Here is a 13088-nt window from a genome sequence, read left to right as displayed (position 1 = left end):
CTACTTAATAAACGCCCAGACGTACTTGCTGTACAGCCAGCCATTCATCTTTGCGGAATGTCATAACATTAAATCCCGGAAACTGGGAGGAACAATATCACCCTGGAAATCAGCGTCGTCAAGCTAGCACTGTTGCATGTCGGGGTGGTAACTGGGACGAGGCTGTTCGATTTGTAGCGCTGGATAGCGGCCACACGTAGGTATTCCTACTTCCGTCGCCAATTCACAAGCGAAAGGATCGGCGTTTGCACATTTATGCATAAACGTTGTCGCCCTTGTTCATCTTGTCTAAACGCGACGCAAAGATGAGACAAGGTAGATTCGTGCTCACCCTGATGAAACTAACGAAAAGCTGTTTGGTACGCTGGTTGACAAACAGATGGAAATTGGTCTTTGTCCCGCGATCCAGAAGTTCACGGCTCTACCCAACTTTGAAAATAGAAAAAGTGTTTCTTGCTTTCTCCACGAGCGCACCAAGTTGGATGTGAAATTTTGAATGGGTGAATGAAACAGAACCATACACTGCCGAAATACACTTATCTGCAAACCGAGCTGTATATCTCGTTTATGATGTTTTTAGAGAGATTCAAGTGGGTTCCAGGTGAGTGACCCCCAAAACCAACCTGTTTTGCAAATGAGTGTGTTTCGCTAGTTCTGTGCAATTTGAGTTCAACTTAAACATAATGTTGACGGGAAATCGGAGATTGTGCCTAACTGATGAGCCCCAGGAAGGGCGAAACCGATCTTGGGCTGTCGAGGAGTTTACAGTAGCCTTATGAGTAGTGCATCACTACTAGAACAATATACTTTTATTGCTTAAATAGGAAAAAATTGACTAGAGGCGTACAGCAGTCAAACAATTCCAGAATTCTGCAAAACAGACATATATTGACAGAAGAATCACCTGTGTGGAGGTTCAGCGAATCCCCCCACCTTGGTCATGATTTCGATAGCGGTGGCCCTCGGAGGAGGCTAAGTGACTACTTGGAGCACCGGATCATTGCTTGAGCAGGCGAAGGAGGTTTGTCGGTTGTGAAATGTTGACTTTTTCTCTGATGAAGTACAAAACAGACCGCAGCTGATCATGGGCGTGCAGTGTTGACTCTTTTGAGGACCACTGTAAGCGACAGGGAAACCAAACTTCGTTTTGAACTTCTCGGGGGGTGTTTTTCTTCTTTCGTGGATGTTGTGAAGTGGTCCTCTTTTGCCGTTCGACTTTATGACCATCAATGTGTGCACATTGCTTTAGGAGCCTTTACTAGCCTTTTCTAAGATAACTACCGGCATATCCCTGTAGCCCTCTTGGTGGCAGTCTCTGAAGAGTTTACCTAGTTATTTTTACGATAATATTTAGTATAACTTTACTAAGTTTTTGTGTGTGTTTACAGTCACCCCCATTATGCGCACTACCTACAAAAATGGCCGTGTATTGATTTTTTTCGAGAAAGTCATCAATATAAGTATTATGTTTAGTTGTTTCTGCACCTCATCTTGTCGGAGAATTCAACCCGAAATATTGGAAGAAAATACGAAATTTAGATTGCGGTTCTTCTGTAGCATGGTGGCTAAACCTAACCGGTGTCGGAAATCGCACCCCCATATGGATGATGAATTCATAGTGAACAGGAAAAGAATCTCAAAAATGTTCTGGTGACCTGAGGGAGACTCCGAACGTAAGCCACTGTAGCAAAAGTCCTCGAGCAGTCCTCGCCCATGAATGATCACGTAAAGATCGCTGCATGCACTCCATCGTCTCACTATCTTCAGAACTCATTTTCAAAACTGAAGTGTTTGAAGACGTCTACTTCAATTCAAAATGAGTTTCGGTTGAGTGATCATTTTATCGTCAGCGTCATTCGAGCATTTACGAGACTTGTTATCTAGGGTACTGTGTGTGAGAATAACCGCTTGTTCCCAAAGTTTCTGCTTGATTGCGGCTGAAGTTGCGTTTTGCAGGGTTACAGGAAAAGTGAATTCTCCTCGAAAAGTGCAGGTCACGCAAACAAAGACGGAGATGAGATTAGGGCGGATGTTTGTCGCGTGAAACCAGACAATCAATAAGTTGTTCTGCGATTCACGCTTTTCCCCGTTTATCTAAGAAGATTTTTAGGGGAACAAATTGACGAGACAAGCAGCAAGTCCAACAGTGCAAGCTTTCTGTCCATTTATGTATAGAATGGGAGGAATAGGTTATATATATATATATATTACATTACATATATAATATACTATGTATAGTTATATATATATATCGTTCAGCTGTAGCACCCTATTGGTGCCTAACTGCCGTGCCACCAGAAGGAAGCTTGAGGGCTGGGATAGTGCCAGGTTGCCCAAGCCTAGACAGGGGGAGTCAAGAGGTAGAGGTCGGATTCGAACCACGGACCTTCCGATCAGTACATTCGCGCTCCAATCACTGAGCCATCTCGCTGCTTGCTCACTCTGCACAGCAAACGTCAATACTGACTTTGAAATGTGATCTCGGTAACTAATGTGACCGTTTGATATATGCCTGAAAACCGATAATCTTTCGACGTTTATGCTTTCGGATGATGTATTTTTTGTGTTTAGGTTACTCCTCGTGCCAGATACTCTCGAGTTTTACTGTTAAGGCACACGTTCCCTGCCTCAGGTAATTTTGCCCACTTTGGTTCTTCGGACCCCAAAGCAGATGGTTATGCATCCAGTAGCCTACCCCTGTGTTTTCAACTCAACCATTCTTAGCGGCATTACTACCTCACGAGGTTGTAGTTTAGATATTCTGGTCTGACAAGGGGTGCCTTGATTAGCGTTGATCACTGTGCGTCACTACATCTATTAGAATCCGCTCAGTAGACTTACTGTGTAGCCTTGTGCGTAATAAAACGAACCGAGTAACAAAACCTACCGCATTTTCACCAATTCGCCATCCGAGCAACCAAACTCCAGCACTTTTCATTAGTGATATGCGGAATAACTCTTTTCCCAACGCAACGAGCAGGCCAGGATATTTTTTGAAGCACCTCTCACTGAGGCGCTCTATTTCTGTCGAAATACTTTGAAACCAGCGCACCAACATATGAAACACTCATCAAGCGATCAGTTTAACCTCACCATACTCTAACCGGAAATTCTCGTGAAACTAACTTGGCTTTCTTCTGACGTACACACTGAAGCATTTGCCGTTGACTAACCAAATCGATCATAACTGCTTCACCGTGTGCTTCAAATGCGGTCCAATCGATCGCCACCGGATCGATAAACCAAGCTCTGCGCATTTGAAACACAATATTCTGGTTGACATTTCCATAAATTATCCGCTGTCATTCTGACGATTTCGGATCACTACGTTCATCCACTTCCAGGTGCCCTGATTTGTTTATTTTAGTTGTAAAAGTGTGAGGAAATATTTTCAAAAACAGTCATTTTGGTCAGGCAAATTTCAGAGTAAGAACGCACGGATCAATTCGATGTAAGATACTTTGGTGAATACCACAGAGGGTTCAAAAGCCTACGTAAAAGTGATTCCCTTGGGAGGAAATCACTCGTAGCAAATAGCATGCCAGTTTAAGAGCTGAGGAACGGTCTCTATTGTTCCATTTAGTTCTCGGGATTAAAAAACGATGTATGTTTTAAATCCAAGTGTAGAATCGCCCTGATTAACTTCCATTCGACAACGATGCATTTAAAATTTCTCTCTAATCAGCGATCTTATGATTAGTATCCAATCAAGAAAAGCATTTACCCTGTTTCATTTGTACTGCTCAAAAATGGTCGAACGGCTTCAGGTTCGCATGGAGAACCTTCATCAGCAAACTAAAGCAATCGATAAAGCATGACAGTTTAGTGATTTTCATGTATCAAAGGGGCAACTTTGTAGGGAGTCTGCTGATTAGTTCCCAACACCATTTTCTCAATGAGTGAACGGTAATGATCAAAACAGAGAGCTTTAAAGGATGGTGATCACAAGATAGGACATTTTGTTGTGGACCACAGCCTCCTTAAACGCTTTCTTATTACCGTGAACCCCGGTCTGGATGGCCGATTGATAGACTGGTGCACTTGGCCACTCTGCCAGAAAAAGTATATGAACGTGCAAACCATCTGATCTATTGATCCCTGTCGCGTACATGCGGGTCAAAAAAAGTGATACCAAGGCTACCACTCATCTTTCAAGGACGAGTGAAGAACAACCAATGAAATCTGTCTCAACGAAAACGGTTATTCCATTGGCTGTTATGTAGTCCCGTTACGTTCGGTGCTGGTTCTCCTAATAGAGGAGAATCGTCCTGTAAGTGAAGCAATGCGCATCACCTGTTTGATGTTTGTTGAAAAATACCGGCATCAACGAGACTCCTCAATGAATTTTCGTTGGTGATTACCACAAAAATTAGAACAGCCCTACAACGTTTCTTGGCTTCGTATAATGGACACGATCTTCATTAGAATGTGGAAATCTGATCGAGCATTGGCGTTTCCGGAATCTAGCGTGCTAGATGATAATTCAGTTCTTATGAAAGTGTCCATTTCAGGACAACCCTCTTAAAGCGATCGAATTAGCAGTAGAACACTAGGGCATGCGGCAGTGGGGGGCAAGTGTAAAACAGTATGTCCGCACAGAGTCTGTTACCATGACAAGCTCATTTACTTCCCTTAGACTGGTCAAAACACCTCAGTTTGAGCTTAGTGGATTCGCGACAGAACTTACTTCTTGTTCGAAATCTCTGACTGCTTTACTAGCTGGAATCCCTGCACTCGTTTGTTCCGCATAACAACTTGAGTGCTTCAATGCGCCAACCTTCCCTGCTCCTAGGGTGTCATCTGCCCAACCTGGTTACAGGCATGCGGACGACACAGCCATTGGTTCAAGTCCGCGATAGATACACTGACTTAGATATCTGGTCTACCTCTTGTTTCCCTGTGTTGATGTGTGGTATTTATCAACCTTTCATCAAACGGCTTCTCAAGACACATAGTCAGTTTTTGTAGAGAACCAACCCACAGAAATTCCCTCTTGTTCCTATCATTCTAAGTCTAGTTTCTCGTGCTCCAAGGGACAAGTCAGGCTTCGACATCCTGTTTGGATGTCATCAAGCAAGCACCTCAAACCTTCCTGTACTTTTAGGTTGGACGTCAGATGTTTCGAAATTTAACGCGGTCTACATAGGTAAATCAGACTGAGGATTCTTTTGCAGTACTGCCCTTCAGTCCAGACATCTTGTTACAGCCTCTATGCCTGACTCAGTGGTGGGCTAGTCTACACCTATTATATCACATTGAATTTGTTTGAATCTTTGAAGGTTACGTTGTAGGGGGCAACCATTTCCGATTTTTCGTCTGTTTGGTAACTTCGATTCAGTTTGATCTGATGTTCCGGCCTGCCTTGTACCGTAAACCCATGAGATGAATCTCATGTGTAATATCGTGCTGAATTGCTTCCGTGCGCCATGTACGTTGTACTCGTGTCTAACCCTTTCCCTGCCTTCTGACGGGGACTTATCTGATCTCGACTCAACTTTCCTCAGATGTTCATTCAAAAACAGCCGGGCGGTTTTTTGCACAGAGGAATGCAAAAGTACACCAGCTAACGTGACAACAGTATCCTTCATTGAAGAATACGTCCTGGTTCGTAAAATGCTTCCGTCATTCAGTTTACTTACTGAGCCCTCAAATTTGTTCTGTTTACAACCGTATGGTCGTCTAAGGTCCGTAATCGATTTTCTGGCGCCTCTTTGCTTGTTAAATTCCCGGGAAATCTGATTCTGCGTTGCAAGTTAACCAATCAGATGTCAACGAGGAACCTTCCGTCGAAATTCTGGCTTTGAAACCTTCGGTTTGCCCGGCCTTTATCCAGCCTGCTTCCGGCTGCTGTTCAATGTCCCCCTTGTTGTACTAAACCGAAAAAAGCCGGAAAGAAGCTACTATTTACATCATTTTTCCACAGTATTCATTAAATGAAAAATCGATTCACACAGTGACTGTCGATTGTCATAGTTGTTATCCATGATGTCATAAAAGTCGTCTCCGGTGACTCTACTCGTCTATTCCACAAACCGAGTAACACAACTCACGAAAAGACCGTACCTTATGGTGGCGTGGCGGTTTGTGTACCTCGGCGACTCATTGAGCTATACTGGGGGGCGCGACAACCATAGTCTCTCATACCAGGTTGGTCCATGGGTAGAGGTATGACAAACACAGTCTCCTGAGGGTTGGAACATGTGTGGCGACGTGTTCCGTAAAAAAGGGTAATATACTTGCATTTCCAGCCCAACACCGCTGTCTTGTGGTTAAGCTTTTGAGTCAAAGGCCTTGTATGAGGACCTTGCTCGTCCTCCTGTCCAGGTGTGGGCACCCTGGCAGTATCCCAGCCCTCGTACAACCATGACATACACAACTGACAATATTCTCAAGCCAAAAAGGAAATCAAGTGGAAAATATTTGTTTTAGACACTTCCGAGGACAGTAGGTTTTTAAGACGATTGGTTCTCCAGGGGAGTGTCCTTTTTTCAGGGAGTCATTTTGCTGACAGATTGCGGTACATACTTGCCACTTTGAGCCTCCTAATTATGCGTGAAACTTTGTGCTTGAATACGTGTTGATAACTGTTCCACTCTGTGTGTCAGATGACCTGTATTCCCTTGGTCAAGTTTTTTATATTTCAAAGTGCTATAAGACTTCGAGAAATACACTCATTTGCAAGTCAGTTTGGTTTTCACGAGAAACCCAACCGAATCTCTCACCTTTATGATATTCTACAACTGAATGTGTGGCACACAGGCCGCCTCATGTTTCAGTTGACACGATATTCGAGGCATCGTAGTTTCACCCCAAGAAGGGCGAAATCGGTCGTGGGCTGTCGAACAGTTTTCAGCAACCTTATGAGTAGTTTCCTTTATGAAAATATACTGCGACATTAAGTAGAACATAAGATTGACGAAAACCCGGAGACTGCGTCTACCTGATGAGCCCCAAAAAGGGCGAGACCGGTCGTCGGCTGTCGACGGATTTTCAGCAACCTTATGAGTAGTGCATTACAAAGATATACATGTATCGCGATATCTCGAATATCGTAGGCGGCCTGGTGCAGCACATTCGGTTGCCTGAGAACACCACAAACGAGAGATTCAGCTTGGCTCCGGGTGAGTCTATCGAGAAACCAAATTAGTTTGCAAATGAGTGTATATTCGCTAACCTTGTGAGTAGTAGTAGTCTATCGATCGATCGATCGATAGACAAGGGTGACATGAATTTCGATGGTCTACGGAAGTCAATTAGACTATTGCATATGAAACCAAAACATTTAGGTGGACGTTTATTTAAACGAATGGCGCGTGTTCAGCAAATTTACTCAGGAGCTGACAAGATACACGTGTCTTGAGATGACATACATCGTTCAGAAATACTAAACACGATGAGTAGTGCACGCGCGTTTCTTTAGACCTATTCAAGATTTAATTCACTAGAATTTCTTGTGCTATGGGTCTATCGGTGTTTGCCGTTATTTTCTGTACAAAACGTTTGCTGGTAAGTTTGCTGCTAGTGTCCCTATCGTCACGAATGTTGTGGTCTCAGATCTCCGAATTCGTTAGAAGTGATGAGGTCCACGATGGGAATGAGTCAGTTCTAACATGGCTCCTTGAATTTCATGCAAAGGTGACCTTTACTGAAAGAAACTACTCACAAGGTTGCTGAAAACTTCTCAACGACCCACGACTGGCCTCACTCTTGTTAGTGCTCATCAGGTTGGGCGTAGTCCCCGAGTTTCCGTCAATCCTATGTTCTGTTTGACTCAAAATTGTGTGTGCACCACGCCAACTTGTAAGCCAGTCTGGTTTCCACGGAACACTCAACTGAGTTCCAAACGAGTCCCTAATTTATGTTATTCTCTATTGACAAAAGAAAGGCCGTTTGCACCATCCGTTTTCAGTGTCTGCGTAAGATCTCTTAACTCCTTGTTCTTCTTGTTTCTTGCTTTCTTTTATTCAAACAACGGTTAATCTGGACAATATCGACTCAATTGGGTCATCCCAAAATGACCCAGCTTGAATTCGCTAGCAGATAAACTTTGAATTCCGCTAGGTTTTCAGCACGCTCCACTCTGGTAGTTCCCACCATAAACATAACACACAGAAATTCGGTCACGTGAGAGGATCAGCTGATGCGTACAGCGTTTTTCTAACACGTGCTGTGTGCACGCTTTTGTGTTGTGTTCAGTTTGGTGTCGACAACATTCCCAAGTCGGTCCTAACATTGTTTTGTCACCTCGCATCCCACATGTAAACTTTTCAACCGGTTAACCGCACAGAGCCTGAAAAAATGTCGGAACGTCAGTTATCCTGTCCCAGTTGCTATGCGAAAGCTACATGATCAATACACGTGTGGTCCAGCTTGTTCATCTCACAGTTCGCTCCTCTAAAGTACACACTCGGTGGTAGTTGAATTTCCCATTTGCGTCACTTCATTTCGGGCAGTCCAGAAACAATTATTTTGTTTGGTTCACAACGCAGAGGAAAAAACTCGATCCGAGTTTTGTTAGCGCTGTTAGGGGCGAAGTTGCACCAGTCGTTTCTTACTGTTTGCGGTGCGGGGGACTCAGTTTCTGCACAGGTAGAATTCTAACTACAGCGGGACCTTGTCACAACCAGCAGACGTTTTCTTATGGTAGTAGTCCCTTGAGGAACCGTTCAAAAAAGGAAGGCCCAGTAACCAGTTTTGGGAATACACAATTTCCATCGTTGCAACCTTTTAGAGAGAGAAAAAGACCACGGAGTCGAAAGAGAGGCAATATCTTGCTTCCCAAAAGTTCATTTAATCCCCTTTTTGGAACATGGTAGTGAAAATATCCTGCGCTATTGACCGAGACTGATTATTGGACTGGCACTTCGAAGAGATTGTGTCGGCTCAATCGCTCACTCAAATCATTTGGAAAACCACTTCTGACTTGACTTGACTTGCTCAAGTATTAGATAACTACATACTACCCTTGATCGAGAAAACCTACAGTTGAATTTGAAGATCGGGATATCGAGTTCCGGACACTCACAATTGATTTTTCGTACACAAAGATATGCCTTGATAACAGTGAATGATGGTTCTTATTCATTTTTTTTGTAATGCACTACTCATAAGATTACTGAAAACTCCTCGACAGCCCATAACCGGTTTCGCCCTTTTTAGGGCTCATCAGGTAGGCGCATTCCCCGAGGTTCCGTCAACCTACTTGAAACCAAATTGCACGAAATTAGCGAATATACACTCATTTGCAAACAAATTTGGTTTTTCGAGAGATTCACCTGGAACCGAGCTAAATTTCCCGTTTGTGATGTGTCCAAGCAACTGAATGTGCTGCACCAGACCGCCTCATGTTTCAGTCGCTACGATATTCCAGATATCGCGATACATGTACATCTTTGTGATGTACTACTAATAAGGTTGCTGAAAATCCGTCGACAGCTCTGAGAACATCACAAACGAGAGATTCAGCTGGGTTCTTATTCAGTTTTAGAAAAGTGAAAAACGCAAGATCACGGAGACCGATCAAGGTTATAAAGGTTCACCACATGTCACATGCGTGACGGAACCTTGAAGATGCCAGACACCAGACTACTCCCCTATGGTGGTTTTCGGACCCATGAAACTTTCAAAACGGCTGGTCCAGACTAGCTTAGGTGTGGGTGGTGTAAGCTGACGGGAAACCGTAGAACTCAGCAACAACTGACACAAAACTTCATATTTATCTCCACGGACCTCTTTTTGTCTGCACGTGTACCATATCGTTCACAAGAGATATCTGAAAGTGATACGTACTTGCCTGCTGAACACACTAAGAGTCTCAAACATACTGAGCAGAAGGTCCGTGGTTCGAACCCAATTCCGGCATCTAGACTGGTTCTGTTTGGGCTTGGGTGGCTTCGGGCTTCCTTTGGGTGGCATGACGCCTGAGCGCCCAAAGGGTGTTACAGCTGAGCCATATCGACCCAAGTGTAACTGCTTGTGAGAGCTGACAAACCTCGGACATCTGTGCTCTCTGCATCCACCTAATGAAAAGTTCAGTGTTTTCTTACTTCCTTGACCGAAAGACGGCAGAATGTAAAGAAACTATTCGCGACGCTCGTAGCGAACATTAGCATGCCGTTTGTCTTCAAGGCCTGTCCTCTGAGTTTGACCAGTAGTTCGTCTACCTGTTGTTGATCAAAAGGTGAACGTTTCCGCATGACGAAAGTGTACTGGAGCGCAGGGGCTCGTCAGGTAATTCATTACCGTGGATTGCCCAATCTTACAGTTTGGTTTGCGTGATTGGAATCAGCGTGTTAAGTAACTCTACTTTAACAAATCGTTGGTCAGACTAAACGAAGTTATACCCAGTAGGGCGGGAAAAGAACTAACGCTGGGAAAACCGTCCATTGTTTGTGACAATCGCCTTCTCTCTCTCTCTCTCTCGCTTTCTTTCCATACTGCGCGAGGGGTGGGGACACGGGCAATTTGTGTCTCAAATTCGCCTGATCGATGAGATCAGATTTCTCTTGGTTCACCCCGTCGGAGCTATTTGTAGGATAGTTAATGAAGTGGATACAAACCAGCTGGCCACAACGTCAATAAACAAAAAAGAATTTGGTCACTCGACACGCAAATGCGGTCACCTAATAGTCTTTTGAAGCGAAGTCTGATGACAGTTGATCTCTTCTTATGAGTACCTTACCAATGGAAGCACGGAGCAGAATTATATTTTGTAAACTACTATATTTCTTAGCGAATATACACTTGTTTGCAAACTAGTTAGGTTTTTCTAAAGACTCACTTGGAACCCAGCTGAATCTCTCGTTTGTGATGTTCTCAGGCAACTGAATGTGCTGCACCAGGCCACCTCATGTTTCAGTCGCTATGATATTCGAGGTATCGCGATACATGTATACCTTTGCTGAAAATCCGTCGACATTCCTGAGAACATCACAAACGAGAGATTCAGTTGGGTTCCAGGTGAGTTTCTCGAAAAACCAAATTAGCTTGCAAATGAGTGTATATTCGCTAATTTCGCGCAATTTGGTTTCAAGTAGAACATAAGGTTGACGGAAACTCGGCGCTGCGCCTACCTGATGAGCCCCAAGAAGGGCGAGGCCGGTCGTGGGCTGTCGACGAATTATCACCAACCTTATGAGTAGTACATTACAGAGGTATACTATATTTCTTATCCACTAAGTGTTTGACAAATGGAACGGATAGTACTGTTAAATATCATACGATTTTGTTCCAGTCTCTTCCCACAAGCACTTGTCGTGCTCAGCCTGAATGTGCTGACCTCACCAAACATCCAGTGTGGACACCTGCTGCGTGGATGAGTTCGCCCGCTTTTATTCATTTTTGAATCTGCGCACGTGGGGTGATTTACAAAGCTTTCACATAGTATCGGGTGACCCTATACCGCGATCAAAACCGTGTTTGCAAGTTGTTTTTTGACCTATAGGTACCTTTTAGTGCGCGGCGAAGATTAGCAGGGTGACTATAAAGCGTAGATTAGACAAATGTGAAATATGTATGCTTCGCGCTAGCACAGGTGCGCATCAACCGTAAGTAAAACTCTCATCGTGTGTTGAGATTCTCCCCAACGCAAATTCAACCATTTGTTTGACTGCAACAGCCCCCCTGCAGTGATTTCCAAAAATATCTGCGACTTTTTGGTATTGGTGTCGACATGTATTCCTGACATGGTTGTTGGCTCATTCAGTCGTGAAATGTGAATGTGTTCCATAGCCAACGATATTAAAGTTACCAGGTTGTTATTTGTAAAATGCTAGTGATCGTTGAACTGTTCTATAGTGAGCTGTGATTTTGTTGAATTTCCATATCTAACTTACCCGACGACAGTGTGAATTGTCCCCCACCAATTTCTGTTTGGCAGTTAATCAGTTCTGACTTTAAAAAATGGCCACACTGACCTGACGAAATCAAGCATGGTCCCGAAACACTTCGGTCCGTTTTAGTCAGACCCCTAATGACCGGCCATAAACAGCTGTTACCAAGGTCACGGTCTTTGGTCCGGTTACCCCTGCTCAGCTCACTGAAAATTGGAAAAACAAATAGACAGGGATGTTGTCACGTTGACCTTAGCGTCGAGGCTTTTGCCAACGGCAGCTCATGTCGTCGAGCCGGTTAGCGCAAAGGTAACTCTGTCTAAGGACCAAACGCCCCAGCAGGTGAAAGATTTGCTGAAATTTTTACGGGTGCTTGACTTTGTGTGTGTGCGCACGGCATCCCCTACCAGTGCATCCGGAGAAGTTCGCGCTTCACCGACACTTCCGGCGCTTACAAACGAACAGATAAACGAGGCATACGCAGCATGACTGATTCCTCTGTTTCTCTCGTGCTGTTGGGGAACCGAAGTACCCGTTTTGCATACTAATTTAGAAACACGAATTGTGAGTAACATGTTGCATGGAACTCAGACAATCTCAGGTCAATTCCCAGTCAAGGGATGTCCGCCTTGCAAAACACACTACCACGATAATTCATACAGCCCGCCAAATTACACATGAGGGGGAAATGGAATAAATGACAGTTTCATATGTAGGCGCGATATACTACTCATAGGTTGCTGAGAATACTTCGACAGTCCACGACCCGTTTCGTCATTCTTGGGGCTCGTCAGTTAGGCGCAGTCCCCGAGTTTCCGGCAACCTTATGTCCTACTTGAAACCAAGTTGCACGAAATTAGCGAATATACACTCATTTGCAAACTAATTTGTTTTTGCGAGAGACTCACCTGGAACCCAGCTGAATCACTCGTTTGTGATATTCCAAAGCAGTGACAAACATTCATTTGTGTGGCTCCGGCTAAGCGCCATTGAGTGTGCCACTGCAAATAATTGGGACTCTTCTGGAGAACAACAATATATCCATTTTCTGCACTTTATTATTCGGTCATTTCTGAACTCTATCGACTCTATACGAGTTATTCGCCAAAAGTCATCATCATCATCATTGACAGCAGGACATCAGTGTTCAACACCGATGTCTCACTGCCGTACAACCATGACTCATTTGAAAGCCTTATTGTAAAGAAAAGAATAAAGGTGGATGGGGGAGGGACTTAGTGCTAGCTTAACACAATC

The 13088-nt window shown here is 44.1% G+C and overlaps 2 protein-coding genes across 2 annotated transcripts in view; one reads left to right on the top strand and one right to left on the bottom strand.

Annotated features, from left to right (window-relative positions):
* The window catches only part of T265_13262 (hypothetical protein), a gene marked incomplete at both ends in the record, with an annotated part of 133327 nt that overhangs the window by 39222 nt on the left and 81017 nt on the right, over positions 1-13088 (top strand). The window lies entirely within an intron of this gene.
* Positions 626-5588, bottom strand: T265_13263 (hypothetical protein; the record flags this gene model as incomplete). Its single annotated transcript, XM_009168012.1, has 3 exons — positions 626-772; positions 2269-2442; positions 5451-5588. Coding segments are annotated over 3 exons (459 nt in total), but the record flags the coding sequence as incomplete, so codon positions are not given.

Source organism: Opisthorchis viverrini, assembly GCF_000715545.1.
Source record: "Opisthorchis viverrini unplaced genomic scaffold opera_v5_50, whole genome shotgun sequence".
NCBI lineage: Eukaryota > Metazoa > Platyhelminthes > Trematoda > Opisthorchiida > Opisthorchiidae > Opisthorchis > Opisthorchis viverrini.
Note: the sequence above shows the minus strand (reverse complement) of the source record. Positions and strands in the feature narration are given on the sequence as shown.